The 22,836-nt window shown below is 36.2% G+C and overlaps 1 protein-coding gene across 3 annotated transcripts in view; it reads right to left on the reverse strand.

Moving 5' to 3' along the window:
- The window catches only part of LOC145662615 (RNA polymerase II-associated protein 1), a 208,192-nt gene that overhangs the window by 94,308 nt on the left and 91,048 nt on the right, over positions 1–22,836 (reverse strand). For all 3 annotated transcript variants that reach the window (XM_081728348.1, XM_081728347.1, XM_081728346.1), the window contains exons 10-15: positions 21,177–21,346; positions 20,357–20,525; positions 19,181–19,282; positions 13,086–13,265; positions 7,167–7,299; positions 3,846–3,917 (exon numbers count right to left, since the gene is read on the reverse strand). In XM_081728348.1, the coding sequence (XP_081584474.1) occupies positions 3,846–3,917; positions 7,167–7,299; positions 13,086–13,265; positions 19,181–19,282; positions 20,357–20,525; positions 21,177–21,346 (826 nt within the window). The remainder of the gene's footprint in view (positions 1–3,845; positions 3,918–7,166; positions 7,300–13,085; positions 13,266–19,180; positions 19,283–20,356; positions 20,526–21,176; positions 21,347–22,836) is intronic.

The following is a 22,836-nucleotide window of genomic DNA, read 5'->3' on the forward strand; positions in this document are numbered from 1 at the left end:
GGGGGGGGGGGGATGAGATACCGAGACATATAAAAGTAATCCTAAATGACCGATATTAGTGTTAAATCCATAGTTTTCGCGGTGGCTGAGATATCAATGGTGATACCCCCACAGGCGTTGACTTCCAAATACAGCTCCCGTGCGAAGCATGGGTATATATATATATATACTGGTCAAAAATTAGGGGATCAGATGAAAACTCATGTAAAACTTCTTACGAATAATGTGACAACACTGTATCTGGTCCAGTTCAAATTAAAATCGACTAGCATGAAGGTACAACGTGCAAACGAACCGTTTGAAACACCTGTGCACGTGATCGGTGACGTGGCGCTACCAGAGGTCATTTTGTAGTGTGACGCTGCCAACACATTCCAGCTCCAGGATACCTCTGTTCTCGTTGTGTGTGTTTAGTGCGACACAAATCCACGTAGTAAAATGGCGCAACAACGTGATTTGCCAGAATCGCTGGCATGGCGAGCTGTCGGCAGGTTGGAAGCTAGTCAGTCACAGCGGGAGGTGGTAAATGCCATAGGAGTGGCACAAAGTGTGATTTCCCGATTGTGGAATCGATTTCAAACAACTGGAGGTGTTCGAAAAAGACCAGGACAGGGCCGTCCATGAGCAACCACAGCCAGAGACGATCGTTATCTCTTGTTAACAGCCCGTCGAAACCGGCGTCAGAATGCAACTCTGCTCCAGCGAGCCTTCCGAACAGCAACAGGATGCACAGTATCCACTCAAACAGCCCACAATCGCCTTCGAGAAGGTGGCCTTTACTCACGTAGGCCTATGGTGTGTGTCCCATTAACTGCAGGACACCGTGTTGATCGAAAAGTGTGGGCAGAGGAACATCGTGGGTGGGGACGCAATGAATGGGGCAATGTTTTGTTCTGTGACGAGTCTCGATTCAGTGTGGAGCCTGATAATCGACGTGTTTTCATCTGAAGAGAGTGTGGAACACGACACAATCCAATGTTTGTGCGAGAAAGATCCCAGTATTATGGTGGTGGACTGATGGTGAGGGCAGGAATTAGCATTGGTGGGCGTACTGAGCTCCACATCATCCGAAATGGCTCTTTGACGGCTCTCAGGTATAGGGAAGAGATCCTGCAACATCTTGTTCTTCCTTATGCTGTGCCATTGGTGATTTGTTCCTTTTCATGGGTGAAAATGCTCGTCCTCACAGAGCTCGGTTAGTGGATGAGATGTTGGAAGCTGAGGGTATCCCTCGGATGCCGGATCTCAATCCAATTGAGCATGTCTGGGATATGCTTACCAGACGAATTGCTGCTAGGCCAGTACCTCCAACAAACATTCCAGAGCTGGAAGTAGCTCTTCTGGATGAGTGACACAACATCCCCCAAGAACTCACTATGCCACGCAGGTACGAGGCTGTGTTGGCTGTTCGAGGTGATCATACGTAATATTAAGGAACAATCGGTGTTGTTGCCTTGCCTGTTTGTGAGCAGTTCAAGAGGTGCACATATAATCGTCTTGTTTTATGAGCCATGTGGAAGGTTTTTCGTGCCCCAACACTAGTATGTGCCCCATTTTTCTAGTGTCTCTTAAAGCATTCCTTCTTGTATGATATACATGAGTCAAACACAAGCTTATCCATACACTATCGTAAGGTCTTGTGTGATATTTCAGCTGATCCTCTAATTTTTTTAAGCAATATATATATATAATATATATATATATATATATATATATATATATATATATATATATTAGAGACCTGCACGGACCGGGCTTGGCCGCCGACACTGATTTCTCTTCAGGTCGGGCCGGGTTGGAGCCGATTAATTGCAATTCTTTAATAAATATTGACTTTCGTTAAACGATAATTGGAATAAAGCCGAACGTTGAAGAAATGTGCCCGTGAAAAAATGTTACAAAGAATGCAATAGCTATTTACAGTTTGTGTTGCTTACCGGCTCCACTTTCACTATGGAGGATTGCAGGCATTGAGCGGTAAATTGAGCTCTGACCTTGACCTTCACTGAACCCAAAATATGACAAGAAGGGGTGGGAAAGTTTTGCCTGTCGCTAAACAATATTGCCATATTCACTTTATGCTAAAAATCAATTAAGTTAGATTTTTGTTATAGGAAATAGAGTTTTTGTTATCTCGATGACAGGCAAAGTTCTAGGAGCCAATGGTACCATTCGGGAGGTAAGCGTCAGGTTGTGAACCAGACTTTAGAAAATGTTTCTGAGGGTTAGGTCAAGTTTAATACTAAATTTTGAGAAAGATTGGGGCTCGAGCTAAATTTTTTAAAAAATTATCGGGCTGGGGTCGAGCCAAAAACTTTAAAAATTTATCAGGCCCGGCCGAAGAATTTAAAAAAACTTATCGGGCCGGGCCGGGGCATTTTCAAATACACAATACTAGTAGTTGTTTAAAAACAGAAGTTCATACGCTTGTTCTTTGGATATTGCGCAAAAGACAGCGCGCCCGAAGGCGGAGACACTTACTTTTGGCCAATTTCTCATGTGTTCCAGTCTTTTGTGTGGATTTGCAAACCCTCCAAATACGCATATTATGCATATTCATTGTTCTACTAAGATGAAATGAGGTTTCACCACTAAAGATCACACGACTAAGAAAATCATCGTCTTCCATAATCAGCACTTCTTTGCAGAAGTTGGCACGAGTCATACTATCTTCAGACTTTAGGGAGAGTCTCTGTCGTAACACCCTCCAAATAATCGTAGTCGGCATTGCTAGTTCTTGACTCACCCACCTTACAGATTTCCTTGACTCTGTACGAAACTTGGTCTGGCTTGTTCCACTTGCTCATCTGATACACGCGCTCTTCCGGAGCTCTTCCCCTTACACAGTTATAGCATATTCTTAAAAACAATGAGAAAAGCAAAAAGCTAATACTCACCGCAGACGATATATAGCAGAATTTCTTCTACATGTAACAGGTAGCGATTTCGGAAGAAGCTTCTTCCATCTTTTGGTTTAAAAACATGAAGGAAGAGTTAAAAAATGGTTAAAAGGTTAAGATATGTAAAAAACAATCTTAACTTTTTAACCATTTTTTTTTATCCTTCCTTCGTGTTTCTAAATCTTTTTTGAGTCTTTAACTGACCGAAGATGGAAGAAGCTTCTTCCGAAAGCGCTATCTGTTACATGTAGAAGAAATTCTGCTATAAATCTTCTGCGGTGAGTATTAGCTTTTTGCTTTTCTCATTGAATATCATCACCGCTCGCAAAATTGTGATATATTCTTAAATTACTTGTACCAGCTTTGGATGTAATTATCCGATGAGGGATTACACCCACATTCCCGACATAAAGTATTTTGTATTCCAACTGCTCAGTTACACCTTGCGAATTCTAAGATACAGAAAGTTTAATGCTCAGGAGTCATCACCATCTTTATAACTAACGGCGTGCTACGGAAAAGTAACGAAACACGACCTGCAAAGTACCCTTCCTGAGTTATCCTTCCTTTTAAGATATGTTTCATTTCTGTATTGTATATGACGGAGAAAATACACTTAATTAAAACTCCGATAATCATTCAGAAACATCCTGTATATCAGTGTGTTATCTACCACTCTAAAAAATTTTTCTTCATAGTCAGTAGAATGTGCGCCACCCGATATATTGAAGATAGCACTTCAAAATATGTCAAGTTTAACAGAAAAAGCCTGTCAAAATGTCCAACATAGACATGAGAGAAGTAATTTCTTTGTTACGAGAAAAATGGGTTTCCACCACTTATCATTGACAAACTGATTTTTTATTTCTTCATTATTCTATTATTTATTTTATTTTACTTCTTAACGCAAATGTTCTTAATATCTTTATAATCAAACCATCCTACCTGGCCATAAAATTTTCCATAAAACGTTGCAAAAAAGTTGAAACATGAGCCCACTAACTTCAGAGAGGAAAACTACAAAGAAAAAAAGGAAAATATAAGTAAATAAATTGAATTCTGTATAGTAATGTTGAATAAAAAAATTTCAATATTAAATTACGCAGCTAATGCAGAAAATACAGCGATCTAATTAATACATTTATTCAAAAATGATTGATAATACATATATCAAAGGAATCCATTTTTGAAAATGACTATCCATACCATTATACAATTTTAAAAATATTGGATTGGGTGCATGCATAAGTTAATAGCCTGTTTAAGAGTTGCAGGAAAATTGATTTGACTTTCCGATGTTCCATGGTCAGGACGATTGTAGGACTTAGACAAAGATAGTTAATCAGTTTTCTTCAGGAGAATTTCTGTCAAATAACACTGGAATTCTTACAAGTTATAAAATGTGTTATGTAGAATGTAAGAATTCACCGCTTTGTGTTAATTAACTATTGTAGTACTACAGAAGATATATTGATTTACAAAACGCTACAAACTTATGCGTCGATCCAATATAATAATTGAAAAACTCAAATTTACACTGTAAGAAATGTAAAGTGTGTTCGAGCTTTAGAAAGTTCATTTACTAAAACATCCGATCAAGAAGTTTCCAGCAGTTATACCTTAAAACGTAGCATTTATGCAGACAGAAAATTTAGGAAAATCTAGAAAGAAAATGTATTATAAAGGATGTACGAGATGTGTCAATTTAGTTCTCGGAATCGGCTGTAAATGTTTGCTTACCTATACAGTAGTGGATACTATCATCTTCAAAACAATTTCTCCCGACGTACTTTGCTACACGGACTCCCGCTGCCAGAAATAATCCTGGAACTCATTTTCCAAAACTCCACGTGTATGTTTGTCGCGGGGAGCTGGGTGTCAGAAGTCATCAAAATCTGTCTATTTTAAGGTAGTTATAAATTTTGGAAAAAAAAAAAAAAAAAAGCCGTACGGTGCTAAAACAGATAATTAACGTAGATAGCCTCGAGTTACTGTGCAATGGGTGTATCCTATTACCCTTGTTAGGAAAGATGTAAGAAACCGCCCTGGAAATAGCAGGAGAACTGTTGAGGGCATTAAGTGTGGTCCTACCGCAAATGATTCCAATGGTGATTAACTGGTAGAAGGACTTTGGTTTATTTGCACCAGGCGTATTATGATTATTCATTCTATCTTAGAATGGTCATAAGTTACCCAATGTAATAAAGCATAGAATCAATCAGAGGAGGTGCTCTGCAAACTGCTCATCAACTCAAATTCACCTCGAGTCCGAACAAGGTAGCTGTGGTGAAGTTTCGAAACATACTTCTGGGCCAGGAACTCGTGACCACTTAACGCTGTTCCAGAATCCTGTCAATCTCTTTTCGCCGACACACAGGCACACGCGTGAAGACTGTTACTCCATTCTGTCTTCGAATGTGTGACAGTGTGATCGTAAATATCCAATGCAGTAGAGCCTGGACTCAACCAAAGGAGATGCTTTAAGTATTGGGTGTATCATATTACCCTTGTTAGGAAGGATGTAAGGAATCGCTCTCGAAATAGCAGGATTTGTTGAGGGCAATAGAACTGGTCCAACTGCAAATCATTCCAACGGTAATTAACTGGTAGGAAGACTTTAATCTTCCTTGCATTAGGCATATTCTGATCATCCATTCTATCTTTAAATGGGTGACAGTAGGGTCATAAGGCATAAGGTACTAAACATAGTAAAGCCTGAACTTCACCAGAGGTGATACTTGGAGCACTGAGTGTATTCTATTACATGGAAGGGATGTACGGAACCGCCCCGTAAATAGCAGGATTTGTTGAGAACAATACAAGTGGTACTACTGTAAATTGTTCCATCGGTGATTATCTGGAAGAAGGACTTTGCTTTTCCTTGCATCAGACATATCCTGATTATTTATTCTACCTTCAAATGGGTCATAAGGTTACAATGTAATAAAGCATCGACTCAATCAGAGGAGATGCTCTGAGAACTGCTCATCAATTCAAATTCGCCTCGAGTCCGAACAAGGTAGCTGTGGTCAAGTTCCGAAACATATTTCTGGATCAGGAACTTGCGACCACTTAACGCTGTTCTAAAATCCTGTCACCCACTTTCTGCCAACAACACAGGCACACGCGTGAAGACTGTTACTCTGTGAACACTTAACCAGCTAGCCTGTAACCAAGTCGAGCTCACGTTCAAACATGTCAGAATACGGTCCAATACGAATTTCTGTATAACTTATCACTACAGCGCAACCTTACGCGCACTTCGGGTATTACAGTTTGTAAGTGCAGTGAAAATCTGTGATCCAACCCACGACTTATATATATTGATAAACGTCGCATCTGACAACGATAATATAAATCAAAGGCAACCGTTAAACACTATACATTTACAACATTTGATTTTGGTGTCACATTACAAGTATCATCGAAAGGGGAAAGAGGGACACAAGAGAAAATAATATGAAAACAGCAGGAAAAAAAAAACATTAAATAATTTGCGGAAGGACAAGGAAAAATCCTTGAGCACAAAGTTAGTCCATCGCCAAATTTACATAGCCGTACTGGGATCAAAGTCTAGGAACAAGGACTTGCATTTATATGAGAACAACAGTAAACAGTAGTTTTTAAGTAACAACGAAAAATTTTGACCGTGGAAGGGAAGCACAACGGAAATGAGTCTAACAATAAACAGAAAGTTCATCTAAACCAAGATTTAATCACTAAAGATATAACAACTATCTACACTTGCTAGTCTTGATTAAATACTAATGGTTGATTTATGTCACGCCTTATAATTACGAGTTTTTCTTGACATGATCTATTAAATATTATACATTTACAACATCTGGTTTGTATGGAAGTAGATAACATGGAAAGATTATGTTATTTATAACTATACCTTATAATCATTTATTACATTACAAATTGTTGTATTGGCATAGTCATATACAAAGGATACGATAATGTAAACGTACGCAAAGAGCAAAGACAATAACACAGCAAAAACAAAGTACAAATAACTCAGTCATGCTGATTTTTTCAGCATACTTAGGATCAAAACACAAATGCCATTCGAATGCAAACACAAGACAGGCACCATTCGTCACATATTATCAATATGTAAGTTTGTACATAGACTGAATGAATACAGGCTAGTATAAAGCTACACTATGCATTTTCAAATAATACTAAGACGAATTTTCTACTTATATTACTATTTTGTCAATAATCTGCAGTTGGTATTACCTGTTAAAATACAAAACTTACGGTAAGTTCATCTGCCCTGGAAAGTTCCCATAACCATTTCGTTATACACATCTGCATTGGTTCCAGTAAACCCCATATGTGAGTTGCATTAATAACAGGAGGTGCAACGGCAACTTGGTGAGATCCGTCAGAACTGAAAGAAAGAAAAATTCTTATCTTCTTAATATTTTGACCGAAACCAGTTCTTCCTTTAGACTGCAAAATATACATATTCTTAATATAATCTAATTCTAATGCTGTCCGTGAGCTTCCTTGTGATTAATGGTTAGCGCACGCGTTTTATCGCGGGTAACTCGGGTTCGATTCCCGTGAGAACTCATGTGTTCATGTCTGATGTAGCCTCGTTACTGAACGGAACGCGAAACTCCAATGAACAAACAAACAAAAATCCAATCGTGTTCGTATGTCTAACCCAATACAAAACACACAGAAAGCATGTACGCACGTTCAGTTTAGATCGTTATTAGTACATGAAACCATAGACTTTGTTTGTGAGGAGATTTTCATATTTTAATTATCACTAATTCCGAAAATTCTACCACTATTAGCTTAACAGAAACTAACACCTTTGTATGCTGGGTTCTTCATAATTATTGGCTAGTTTTATTGACTGCAGTGCCGGAACTGAGGTTCGATTCCTGGTGAAAGTACAATGGTCTGAATCCGACGTCAAACTATAGGGTTACGTCTCTTACACCCTCGGTGCTGAAACAGAATAATATATCCCAAACAAAGCAAACTTTTATGTGCTATGTTGTGTTATGGGTAAGTGTAAAACAATACATAGAACGCATAAAATACTGACTCAGTCTAAAGTGTTTATTCAGGGTTCCCACGGTTTTTTTGTAAACTGACTTTCCCTGACAAAGGTTCACCTATTTCTCTGACAAAAGTTCGTTTAATTTTTCCATTTTTTCGTAACCCCATTAGTTCAGTTAGAAACCTAAATTAAAGATAGGGCACAAACTTCCTATAAAATGGGTCGGCTTACAAAACATGCGTGACGAAATATATATATTTAATTAGTGTACGCGATACGGAATTATGCGTGAACATACACACAGTATTAACACTATCAGCTGTTGAGGAGTTTCATGGCCCAACTCCAAAGTCTGTTGCTAGATCCTGATAGAATTTATATGGAACCTGCAAAAAAGTACATTATTTGAAATTTTATATACAGGGTGTCTACTAAAATTCCAAAATGAAATTTCGTGACCTTTTCTTTACCCAATCATAAAATTTCCTAACATTTTCAAGAGCGAATTTGGGTACAAATTAGGCCGAATTTTCATGCATGCGATAGAAACGTACTTTGCTTGCGATTTGGTAGCATCTAAAGCCGACTATAGACATTTTTGGTGGTGAATTTTGACGTTTTATAGAACAAAATTTTCCAATCTGTACTTGCATTTGTACAATTTTTAAAAATCCTGACCCAAAAGCTAAATTTCGTGACTTTTATGACCGTTTTCTGATTTCGTGACTTTTTTCGTGACATTCGTGACTTTCGTGACCAATAGACACCCTGATATATGTACAGGGTGTTTCAAAACAACACCGACAACGTTTGGGAAGTGATTCCTGACACTGAGATAAGAAAAAAAATATTGACCAGCCTGGGTGCACAAATGCTTCCTTTCGGAGTTATAGGCTCCCGAAAATATGAAGAAATGAAGTTTAAAGGTTCATAGCTCCAAACTATGGGACCTACCGTACTCGGGTCAAGATTTTGCTTAGGAACTAATATGTACCCTATCCAGAATTCCATGTTTCAGAATCCTAACGTACTCACGCAACAATTTTTATAGAGAGAGTTCGGCTATGGGTATATAATTTGAAGTACTCACCAACTACCTCTATAGAAATCGTTGCGTGTATACCTTAGGATTCTGAAACACGGATTTTTGGATAGGGCATATATTAGTTCCTAACTGAAGTCTTAACCCGACTACGGTAGGTGCTGTTGTTTTGGAGCTATGGATCTTTAAATAGTGATGTCAACCGGCTCGGCTCGGTTTAACTAAGCCATCGGCTCGGTTCGGCTTGGCTCAGGTGAGCCATCGGCTCGGCTCAGATGAGTCATTGGCTTGGTTCGGCTCGACTCAGGTGAGCCATCGCCTCTGCTCGGTTCTGCCCAACTGAGCTGAGGGCTCGAGCCGGCTCAGTTGGGTGAGCTCTTGGGTCGGCTCACTTCTCGGCTCCGTGCTGATTGAGCCGTGAGCCAAGCCGCTCGAGCTGTTGACAACACTAGATTAAAGTTGCTAACTACTTGCTACGAAATGTTAAAACAAAAGCCCAATTTTCGAAGTTCGATTACGTGAAGACAAACAAAATGTTTTATATTTGAGTTTGTAGTAACTGATTTGTTAATCAATCTCTTAAATCACTGGGCACTAGTTGGATCTCTGTTGTAAATATCATTCTAATTAAATAATATTCGAGTACGCCTACAACTATTATTGTTAACGTCGTGTAACAGCATCTATGTAGTTTTTTTAAAGGCATTCTTTGTGTGTATCTAGACTTGTTTTGTTTTATTACTTCCAGCTATTTATCAATAACTGAAAAAATATTTCTAAGCGAACTTGTATTTTTTCTTTGTTGTTAATCAGGACGATGTTACGCCCAACCGGCTCGGCTTGGCTCGGTTCACCTGAATCATCGACTCGAGTCGGCTCAGTTCGGCTCAGCTCAGGTGTGCCATCGGTTCGAGCCGGCTCGGTTGCGATGAGCCACCGGCTCGGTTCGGCTCGGCTCAGGTGAGCAATCGGCTCGAGCCGGCTCGGTTCGACTCAGCTCAGGTAAGTCATTAGCTCGAGCCGACTCGGTTGGGGTGAGCCATCGGCTCGGCTCAGTTCGGCCCAAATGAGCCGAGGGCTCGAGCCGGCTCGGTTTGGTGAGCTGTTGGCTCGGCTCGGTGGTGACTGAGCCGTGAGCCGAGCCGCCTGAGCCGTTCACAACACTACTTTAAAGTTTCTCTTTTCGTATTTTCGGCAGCCTATAATTCCGAAAGGAAGCATTTGTGCACACAGGTTGGTCTATACTTTTTGCCTAATCCTGATGTCAAGAATCACCTCGCAAACGTTATCGGAGTTGTTTTCAAACATCCTGTACATATATATATACGGTATATATATACATCAAACGACACTAACGTTATCAACCGTTAAGAAGTTTCATGATCTAGTTCCGATGACTAACATCAGATTCTAATAAAATTAACATGAAACCACTGCGACAAGATATTTTTTGAAGCTGGTTAAAAAGACATATGTATTTCAGTTCAGAAGGTCAGAGGCGCCACACACTGTCTACATTAAAGGACTCAAGAGGCTGTAGTTCCACTGATTTCAGCGTTAAAAACCTACTACAAATCATGGCGCAATACACCTTTGATATAACTTAATGCATTTGTAACCTATTATTCTATATTCTTGTATTGTATGATCTCTAAATCTCAAATAACCTTACCACTTCAAAGCTGCCTTCATTATCGACAACGACTACCTTCTTTCCCTGACATTAAAGAACTTTTCAATAATCTTCCTGATTTTCTCTGACAAAAAATATTGAATTCCCTGATTTTCCAAGTCTGTTGGAATCCTATTATTACACAATGTACTAACAGCTTTAAAAAGGAATGATTTTTTAAATTATGTTAGAGTATGCATTCTTTTCATTTTAATTCTAATAATTTCGATGCCTAGTTCAGCAATTTGGAATCTTCTGAGGTCTTAACCCTTGAATATTCAAACTGAGTTTTCACATAATAGTCTTCTCCATTAGTTGACAAACACAACTTTTCAAACCCATTGCTGAAATCCTGTAACTTAAATTATTACAATTAAAATATACTCGAAAACTGTTATACTCGAATATGTTAAAATATACTCGAATAATAAACATATTTTCTTGCACATATATACATGATTTCAATTCTCCTTGATATTCAATTCTAATTATAGTGATGTCGAGAATACGAATAACGATTTTCATGTTTACCGAAAACATTTTAGCAATTTTTCATAAGTACTGTTGTGATATAATAATTGACAACTCTGGTCTATGAAGAAGAACTGAATCTGTGTATACATGTGCAAGAAAATACGTTTACGAGGAGGTTATCGGAAAATTTTAATTATCACCATAAGGAATAGAGACAGACTGTTTAGTTTTATTTTCCTCTCTTAAGACGTCTCTACATCGTCTCCGTGCAGAGTTACTATTTTCTCCCACTATTTTTTGAGTTGTCGAAGGCGTCATTGTAGAATTCTGTAGATTGCACGGAAAAAACATTGTTCCAGCTTTATTATGACATCATTGATGTTATCAAAATCTCAACCCTGGAGTGGATACTTCATCTGTGGGAAAAGGAAGAAGCCGTTTGATGCCAGATCAGAAGAAGACGGCAGTGCGGGCAATATTTCAAAGCTACATCTAGCAGCTTACACTGACGTTGCTTGGGATGCATGAGGACTGCATTGTCCATATGGAAACGGATCCCTTTAGTGCCCATACCGCGACGTTTTTGTTTAACATCACCTAAGAAGTTCCTCAGAAGTGGGTACTAGTATGTGCCAATGATAGTACTAACATTCTGAAGGTAGTCTGTGAAGATGACTCCAAGATAGTTCTAAAAAACTGAGAGCATGACTCTACCGGCATGACTTTTGCATTTTGTCTTTTGAGGGAAAGGTGAGCAGGAGTGTTTCTACTCCTTGTTCATATCTTTCTTTTGTCTCAGGATTATATAGATCCAATATTCGTCCAAAATTATCAAATGGGCAAGAAATTTTCCTCACCTTGCTCCAAAAGATTCAACAAGTGATTTGACTGTGTTTGTGCTTCTCTCTGAAGAGGAGTCAGCAAACGCGCGACCCAACATGTTGACACCTTACACATGTGCAATTCTTCATGAATTATTTTCCACAGACCAACATAACTGAGTCTACTTTGTTGCATGATGTTATGAATCGTCAGTCTCCCAGGATCAGTTCTTCGATCTTCCTCACTGAGGCGGCGACGCCGGTGACTGATGGATGTCCAAGTCTTCGCTCATCTGTAAGGGACATGTGACCTGTTCCGAAATTCCTCTTCTACCTCATGATGGTGTCATAAAATGGAAAATCACCACCATACATAAGCATCATTTGACCATGGATCTGGCGGGCGCTGTAACATTTCAGTGCAGAAACTTAATCTCGCTACGAGCTGCTATCTTCCCCATCTTCCATTTTATTGACAACTACGCCACAGGTAAAGAAAATAAGTGATATACAGACATGAATAATTTTCACTAAATCATATATATAAGGTCTAATGTCTACATAGATCAAGTTATATCAAAATCACTCAGTAATTTTCGGCTATTCCCTCGTATAATTCGCAACAGTTTTCAAGTGTGTTTTAATTGTGATAATTTAAATTATAAGATTTCAGTAGTATTTTAGAAAGTTGTGTTTGTCAACTAATGGTGAAAGCCATCATGTAAAGACTCGATTTAAATATTCAAAGGTTACGTCCTTAGAAGATGCCGGATTGCTGAAATAGACATCGAAATTATTAGGATTGAAATAAAAAGGTACTTAAAAAAAAAAAAAAAAAAGTTTAACGTCCCATGTTCTGCCCTTGAAGCTAACGAAGACGGATGATTAATTAATAAAATTGAGTGTTGTGATATCAATTTTTTGTGCTCTCCCAGCTAGAATCGAACCCAAGACCACTTGCACACGCGCTAGTCACAAGACCAACGGAGAAGGCAAGTAACACCTTTAAGACATCTTTTAAGTGTTGCGTATACATATGATATTAAAACCGATTGTCTATTGGATTGATTGCCTGTATTTCAAACAACATTTGGAGTAATATAACTGTTTAAGCTATTCCAGGATATAATAATAATAATAATAATAATACCTAAAGCCGACTTTTGACTTAATTTCCTCATATGAAGCAGCAATGTGCACTGCTTTCTCAAGCAAACCAATTAGAGCAGCTCCATGTTCGTAGTTAAATCTGTTGCTATCTGTCTTGGCATTCACAGATACAGAACTCTGATGAAAGTGCAGCTGCCGAAGTAACAATGGGTAGTAATCTCTGAAAAGAAAAAAAGAACAAACATATGCACATCTACTTATTGAAGCTATAGCGTACATACGAGTATTCATTAAAAACACGGGTTACTTTTTAACTCTGTCTTCTTCCTTTAATTGAATATTTCGATCTATACGAAGATCTTCTTCGGCATCGGTTTATGGTGCGTCACGGACTCTTTCTTTTACACCCTAACTTGATTTTGAGCTTATCTGCTAAAATTTTAAAATGTGGGCTGCAAACTGGATTTCGTTTCAAAGGACATAGTATTTCTAAAAATATGCAAAAATCACAAAATATTTAAGGCATTCATGACATGCAAAATTCCTAGTAATTCTCAAAAATCCACTTGTATTCTACAACAGTTTAAAATAAGGCTCCTAATCAACTTATCAGAAAAATGCAACATGCTCAACATTTACGGCATATCAATTATGGCACATAATTTTACAATTAGATCAGGTAAGTTCCGTAAGTGGCTTCCGTTTTAATATCTACGATAGAACTGAATATTTCATAATACCTAAAAGAAAAGAAAAAAACGTTCAGTTCTAAATTTAAAAGTTCAGGAATCGTAACAGAACACATCAAAAATTGTTCTTACAATTTCTTTATTGGAAGTAAAGCATATAATGATTACTTTAATTCAAATACAGCACAGTACAGGTTCAAAAAACTAAACAATAGGGTCAATGTTAGCACCTACAAAGCACTGAAGAAAATGATGAGCACCATGATGGTCGAAGTGAACTTACAACAAACGGTCAATTAAAAATGTTCCAAATCAATTGTTCTCCAAGACAAAAGTAAAATGAAACGACGTCATAGATCATTCAGCTCGAACTGGCTTGTGACAAACCAGATATAGGTAAAGAAACCTATAGAGTGCTTTCTCCACCTATACCGGGGCTCAGTGGTAGTGCGCTTCCCTCAGGCGCGTGGGATACCTGGTTCGATCCCCGGCCCTGTAACTTTGTGGTTAACAACACTGTGTTCGTGGGTTTTCTCGGAGTACTCTTGTTTCCTCCCACGTGCTCATTCCATCAATTCTTTCAGCATCATCCACTTGCTTTAATCAACCGTTTCCCTTAGCCTAAAGGGCATGATCGTGGGAAGTTAGACTGAAATATTTCACTTCATTTCATTTCAAAATATTTAGACAAATCCAAAATAGGAGATAAGAACTTGTCACATTTAAATGCTATGGAAGAGAACTGAAAGAACTAAAAAACTACCCATTCAACAGGAAAGAACGTAAATACTTTAAGTGGCAAATGGTCAGCCACGTTCTCAACTCAAGGACCCTCGGATAATATTCAAGTAAATCAAGAAAGAAATTCCAACCACATAATAGCATATGACCAAAAATACAAAATTAAGCTTGTTCAATTCGAAACTTTTGATACCGAAACTCGTCTCTTCTATTGAAAAAGACAACTAATTGTATTGAGGATATAATATTGAGGATATAACATAAGAATTCCTGAACAGTTGCCAATTTGCCTTAGGCTTATAAATCTAAAAAAAAATAACACGGAACCGTGAACCACACTTAAACAAGTTTCTTACTAAGTTTAAAAATTGATTTCACAAAAACAACTGTACGTGCATTAAGTCTGACAAAGGGAATGCACTCACCATCATCGCTAAAAATGATTACAGGGCAAAATTATTAACAATACATGTTTTCCAAAGTTAGAAACCCGCTCAACAAGGTTATCAGGAAAGTAAAAATTGCTTCAGAGAATCCTGGATTATTGACCAGACCATAGATAAATTCTTAAAAGTAGACGCTCCATCTTTACCGCTTATTTTCGGACTTCCAAATTCACAAAGAAAACATTTCTTTAACACTAATCACCTCAGGTAGAAATTATCCTATATACAAATTGGTATGGAAAATAAACCTTCTAAATTTCTGACAATAATCACCAGTTTCAAATAGTCCATCAGAAACAGTTTGGAAGCTATTCGGGATATCAAATCATTAGTTAATGCAGATGATTTACACTTAGCTTTGCTGGACGTGACAGATATGTTCAATTCACCACCAATTACTTAACCATAACCTGTACACAACAAAAACTAAGAGAGAACAAAGTATCAGACCTCATCATCTATAAGAAAGAACTAAGCTTCTAGAATGTTGTCTCCACAACAGTTATTTTCAATATAAAGAGCAAATTTACAAACAAAAAGATGATCTACGAATAGGTAGTCCATTATCTCTCCTCCTTGCCAATATAGTAATAGATCAACTCGATACCAAAATCCTTAGAAAAAAAAAAATCATCAGCTAAGTTAATGACGGATCTTCTATAAAGACGAAAAACACATTTTTCGATCTTGATAAAGAATTTAACAGCATTTACGAAAGCATAAAATTTACTACAGAAAAACAGTCAGCAAACAGTCTTAATTTTTTAGATATCTCAATATACAAGAACAACAAATTCTACACCTCAATTTTCAGGAAGGAAGAAAAAAACACTCAGATATTTTCGCACAAAGATCTGTCACATTTATATCATCAAGGCGAATGTTCGGGAAAATTTCTGTCTATGGACCTTCAGGTATTCTACAAAAGAAAGAGACCTTCAAAGACACCTCAAAAACCTCAAAATACTATTTGATTCAAAAATGAAAAATGGTTTCGACATGCACACTTGAAAAATGGAAAGCATCAGCATAGGAATTTCTTAATATACCACTTTACAACAGGAAAGTTGACAAGAAATGGATATCCTTACCCCTATGACAAGGAATTTCAAAAATGCTTAAGAAAATAGGCAGCACCTTTGGAATTATCAACATACAAAAAGTATTTCAGGAATGAATTAGCGTCACCAGGGATCTACAGTATTTCGGGTGTGTGTAATGAATCATATAGACATGAAAAAGAGAAACATTTTTACCAGAGTCAAAGGGCATATTAGAGACGCTAAGGATGAACAATTTCCCACTTCCGGCTGATCGAGACATTTACAGGAAACAGAACATTAAATTTACTACTGTTTTACATCTTTTCCCAACAACATTCAAAGAAATGTTTTTGACTCGTTTTCCATCAGCACCAAAGAATACAAACTTAATTTAGATAGGGTTAACCTTGACCACAGATAGGATAATATAATAAATAATATTTAGATAATCATCATGCAAAATTTATAATAATTTATTCAAATTTCTTGTTTATTTTTTTATATATATATACTTTTTTTTTTTTAAATATATACAATCTCTACAGTTAAGAGCCAATGTCATCTTCAATTCAGGGACCAACACGAGACCACATTAAGGAGTTTCGGAAAGTCATCAACAATTTAGAACGTGGATTTGGTCACAAGAATAATTTTTACTTTGAAAAGAAGATTTAAGACATTTAAGTTGTATATATTCATAGGAATAAGTGTGCATAATAGACAAAAAAAGTGAATTTAAGTAAAAATAATTTCATCAATAACACAAAGTAAAACACAAATGTGGAATTCCACAAAATTCGTACTCAAATTGTCCAATTTGCAATAAAGCGAGTGGATACACAAAATTATAGTGTCAGCGAATAGGTGAGAAGCATAAACCGAAATAAAGTTTAAGGAAAACTTTGCGTAAAATTGGTATTTTTAAGTAAGCTCAAAACTACGTTAGAAGATGTAGAAGAGTCCAGTGACGGAGCATAAACTGATGCCGAAGAAAAGTTGCACGTAGGACGAAATATCCAATTAACGCAAGAAAATAGAAGCAGAAGAAAGCCACGTTTCTAACATACATATATCAGGGAAATTACAGTAACGATATACTTTCTTCCAACGCCTAATTTTATGAGAACAACAATTATTAACATTAAAAGTTATTTTCTTTCTTTCCACCCCCAAGTATAATAAAGGTGTCCGGAAACATTTCTGTGCATTTTGGAATGATTTGCACAGAATAAGTGAAAAAAAAAAAAAAAAAAAAAGGATCTCTTCGGACGTATAAACAATCTGCATACACTTCAGCACATTAGTGTAGCAAAGATCTTTCTTAGGATGTACAGGTAAATGCAATTTGGTGTAGAGGTAATACACCATGCATAGTGCATAATGCATAGTGTGTTCATAGTGCATAGTAACTTTATAGATAACCTGTATTTATCCTATTCATATATAGACATAATTACAAAGACCAGCCAATGATATAAATGATTTCGAATACAACTGAATCATTATCATTGGGATTCCTGTTTTCTAATCATAAATTAAATCGAGATTTAGATATACTATTACTAACAATGGTACATAAACAAATTAAGATATAAAATAATGTTGTACTAGATTACATCCCACAGTAATGGAAGAATAAAACATCAGATTATATCTTAAAGTTTTCTAGAAATTTAATTTTTATATTTTTACACTTTTTTTTCTTTTGTTACTGATTATAATTGTACCTACGTTACTTTCATGTGTACACAAGTACGGAAGCCGAAGCTAGAAATAAATCTCTTACAATTAATGGAAGAATTAATATGAGTTACAACTATTTAGCCGACTTATAACCATATTGCGTTTTGGTGGACCAATGGTAAAACGATTGGGACTTGTATACTCCTGGAGAATGGGGAAAAAAAGTAAGGTAAGAAGTGTGATAAAGGGTATCTGAACTGAACATCCAGGAATCTGTGCTTCTTAAACATATAGTTTTAAAGAGTCACTTGTACATATTCTACACTCATACTTTTGGATGATATATTGTTAGAATTTATTAATAGTTTTTGGTTACCCTTGTATATACTTTGTAAGTAAATATTTGGCAGATATACGAAACAGTTTGTATATCTGGACGATAAGTTCTGTATAATGGAAGTACGAGTAAAGTATGTACAAATAAATACTTGGTTCCTTGGTAACGTAGCCTTGGAGAATTCATCTTTATGATGTTTTCCCTTGTTCAAGCTTTGCTTTAAGTATACGTAAATTTGATTTAAACTACTCGCTGAGCAAAACAATACGTTTATGGTAAAAATTATTAACATGTAACAGTTTCGCACAGTATCCACTGAATCACTCCAGCAACTACGAAGCCAAAGTGGATAGTTGGCAGAACTATAAACGTATTGTTTTGCTCAGCAAGTAGTTTAAATTAAATCTTTATGATATTTTATAACTAAGATGTTATGCTATTAGTTTTTCATGGGCTTGACTGCACACTTTTACTACTAATAATAACATACTATTCCAATTCATTTTTAAAAATAACCACACATACTCTCACTTTTTCTGTAGGATAAGCACGTTTCCTGTATTACTTAAATTCTGTTAAGTTCCGAAAATATTAAAAAATGAGTCTCACACTAATGATTTTTTAACTTAATGGGAGTTTTCCTGATATTTTAATTCTCATTGTTTATCACCTTCTTAGTTTGTTCGTGACTGTAAGTGTGATTGGCGATTTTTTTTTAAATTCTTTATTTCCATAACGCTTTACTTGAAATTATTAATTTTTATAGTTTGTTTTTGTTTAAAAATTCTAGTTTATCTTTCTACAAAATGGAACAATAGGTTCATAGTGATGAGACAAAAATATAATACACCACCTTACATAGTATAAAACAAAACAAATCGTAGCTCATAGTAAACACAAAATGCAGTGTAGTGTGGAAGTTACCAGTATTACTGCACAGCACTTATTACTGCTTATCGTTTCCACACATCTTTTGTCTTTTCACATTTTTTTTCTTTTTCTTTTTCTTTCTTTGTGCAATCTCAGCCGATAGTGTAAAGAAACGTACGTCATATAATATATATCACAAGTTGGCGAATGCTTGCAGCTATGATTTTAATTTTTGAATAATTTTTGTTCTGCAATATTGCTACAGTTTCAAATATCACTCACAGATTAATCCACCAACAAATTAAAAGATGAAATAATTTACTTACAGATAATATTGCGCTGCAAAGCCGTAACTCATTAAAGTCTGCCAGAGGTAGAAGCTTTCCAAACTCAAAACCAGAGCTTCTTGCTGGGGAAGGCCTGCTTCGCTGTTTAAATGTAAATAAAATAAATATTGAAATCATATAGTAGGATTAAGGGAACTGATATCCTTGACACTCCGCCATTATGTCCTTTAGGAGATAATAAACACAATAAATGACTGTTGGAATATAGAAAGTGAAGAAAGAAAGAAAGAAAGAAAAGAAATTACATTACTTAATGAAAACTCATAATATCACCTCTGAAGTCCAGGTATTCTTTTCATGATTGTATTATATGACAGCTCCAGATTTACCATGTAGGCTAAATTGTTTATCTATTTCATGACAGAGGTTTGACATAGACGCTCAAGAAATCAACAAAAAAGAAACAGTAGTAACAATTACAGCTTCGCCAAAGTTTCACTGTTTAAAGGCTGGATGTGGTTAAATTAAATTTAATTATTGATTAATAAATCGTAGGCTTGTCAAACTAACAAACATTTATAGTAACTAACAACATTTATAAGAATGCACTTTTTCCAATAATAACAATTAACACAATCCAGCAAGAAAACACGTGTGAGTAAAAATGTGTGTTTTACAGATCCGTGCGCCCGTTAAACCACGTAAAACTACGTTGCTCGTCTTTACAGTGCATTAAATTAACGTAATAATACTTAAAGAACCACAACCTAAATGAGTAAATGTCTCCCAAAATAGATTGCTATCAAATTATGCAACAAGTTCATTCAATTAACTTTCCGAAAACATCTACTTCGCTAAAGGTTTTGTAATATATTATTGAAATTTGGTACATTTCAAAAACCAAGTATATAGATAAGTAAACATCAAATAGTTGAGAAATATGTTTAAATTTATGTTTCATTTCAACAAAGATCACATATTAATCAATCTTCTCTATTTACAAACTTGTAAATAAAAACAAGTTACTAACAATAATCTGCTTTAACTAACATGGCATAGCAAAATCTTTACTGCATCTTTACTTTGAACTGCATTAAGCCATGTAATAATACAAGGTTATGTATTTTACAGACATAAATAAGAATATTCTTATCGTCCCACTAATAGTTTTAATTTCAGATAAATATGAAACTCTGAATTTTACGTAAAGCTAACCTTGGATCTATTGATGTGTAAGACAAAATCACGTCCATTATATGATATTTGTGCACCAGATCCGAAGCAAAACTCCTTAGCCGACAAGCCAGAACTCTCATCAACTTCACCGCTTGACAAAGAGGAACTCTATACACACTTTTCATGTCAATTGGCTTATCTGAACCCACTAAAATATACAAAAGAAAAATTACATATAAAATTTGATACATACACAACATTAATCAACAAATACAACATTACGTATATAACATTAATCAACAAATAATTATTAACTTATTTTTAAAAATTAAGATCACCTCTATCTTTCACATCTTATATCAAAAAAGAGGTGTACCTTACTGAAGTTGTGGGGAAAAAGTGTTTTTTCTAATGAATGTAAATATACTCTGGGAAGTTATTTGGCTAAATCGAATACCTACAAACTGCCTAAATTGATCAGTGAATTTAAATAATGGTTGAAAGGTAATAACTACTGGTGTTTGAAATCAGATAAAGGGAATTCTTCATCATTATGAATAAAGAAGATATTCAAACAAACTGTTGATACAAAATTAATTGCGTAGATTATGTAATAATAGACAGTAATCCATTGCCAGAGATCATACGCAAGGCTAAGTTAATTAAAGAACCTTGTTGATTAATGACACGTTAGCTAAACATCTTCGTATAAATACACCTAGCCTTCTTATAACTATCTAAATTGCATAAATATAATGTTCAATTGAGACAGATAACATGTGGCAAATGACATTCGACAAAATTACTGGAAGGGTGGTTAATTACATTACTACTAGTGCCACAAATAACTACAACTTACCTAACGGAGTCCAATCTCGAGGAAGGAACTCCGTTAAAATTGTCTGTAATAACCGTGGACAGCAAGTGACTGCCAATGCTGAGTCCTGATTATGCCGCGCAATTCTAATCAAAATTTCCAAGATACTTATTACTGCCTTAGGAGATGGCTTTAATATTTCCAATATATACCTGAAAAAACACAGAAATAAATTATCTGTAATAATCATGTTCGGAAAGAGTTCTGCAGTATCATATTACTAGTTAACGGTTGTCACGCAAGTTTTCTTGAATTTCAAAACTTAAGGAACTTGAACAAAGTGTTTTCTCATTTATATTATAAGAATACAGATACATTTCGCTCAAATAGATACCAAACGCAATCATTTTCATATTTCTATTCTTTTAATATATTTTGTATTGAAAAGAAGAAAGCTATTAAGTTGATTCTTTTCTTATTACATCTGTACTGCTAAGCTTTAATATGATATTTATAATATATTTATTACCAATAGTTGTGATTCGTAAAATATATTGTAAGGATCCCCACATCACGACAAAAGCACATCTCAATACAATACGTGTTATTGATTAGAAACCATGAAGCAGACGAGGAGTCAACACGGAAGACACCGGAGTAAGCCGAAATGAGACGGACCTCACGAAAGGACCAGAAGAGGACAAATAAAACCGCAACCACGGAGGGACCTGGCATCAGTCGGCACTCTGATCGCAACCTATTCTAAACCTTGGAGGCTGCTATGAAGCTAAGGGGATCACCTTAAACAGCACTGTACCTCGTGAAGGCTGTTATGAACTTAGGTTTCCTAGAACCGAATCCTTGAGAACCCTGGAGGCTGCTATGAAGCTTAGGAGTTATCCGTACAGAACATTATAACCTACAAACCTTGGTCATCATAGAGAAACTTTGTTATTAGAACTTTTGTAGAAACAAAAGAATTAATTTTTATAATAAAATTGGTGAAGGGATATATGTCGGTCCATCATTGACTCTACCCATAAACATTACGATATACAGGGTGTTTAATAAGTAATGGTCATAAATTAAACCGTAGATAGTACACGCCAAAACTAACAAAAAAGTCTTAGTAAACATGTGTCCCCAAACGCTTCGTAACAGAGATAGGGGCTGTCGAAAGTGTGCGAAAATAAACTTTGAAGACGAATATCTCAAAAACTATGAATCGGACAGAGGGCGGTCCAATAAATGACTATCGAAGTCAGACATGCGCTATGCAGAAATGCATGATTGATAACTCTGGAATGCGCGCGCAAGAGATTCCCCAAAGAAATGGAGGGATTCCCGGAAAATTGTCTAAGGAAACGGGACTCGAGATGAACATCGAGGGCGAGTCTATCCACCAGTAATTCATAAGTCGTGGCACCAGGTCGAAAGCTCGATTACATACAAAATGGCTGACAATGTTTACGTGCCGTGTGGGGTTGCATAACCCGCAGGAAATGAGAGAGGCAATCGAAGAAAGGTGATGGTGCATCTTGTGAACTACTTCAGAGCACATTCCTAAGACGAATGCACATGTGCAGAGTAGTCCTTTACTATACCGATACGAAGGTAAAATAAACGATGCGCGAAGATGAATGGAATGGCCGAAAGGAACATTGGTAGAACATGCAAGCCAGCTGTAAATATTGAATTGGTG

The sequence above is a fragment of the Thermobia domestica genome, chromosome 10 (genome assembly GCF_964235325.1).
Source record: "Thermobia domestica chromosome 10, izTheDome1.hap1.1, whole genome shotgun sequence".
In the NCBI taxonomy this organism is placed as follows: Eukaryota; Metazoa; Arthropoda; class Insecta; order Zygentoma; family Lepismatidae; genus Thermobia; species Thermobia domestica.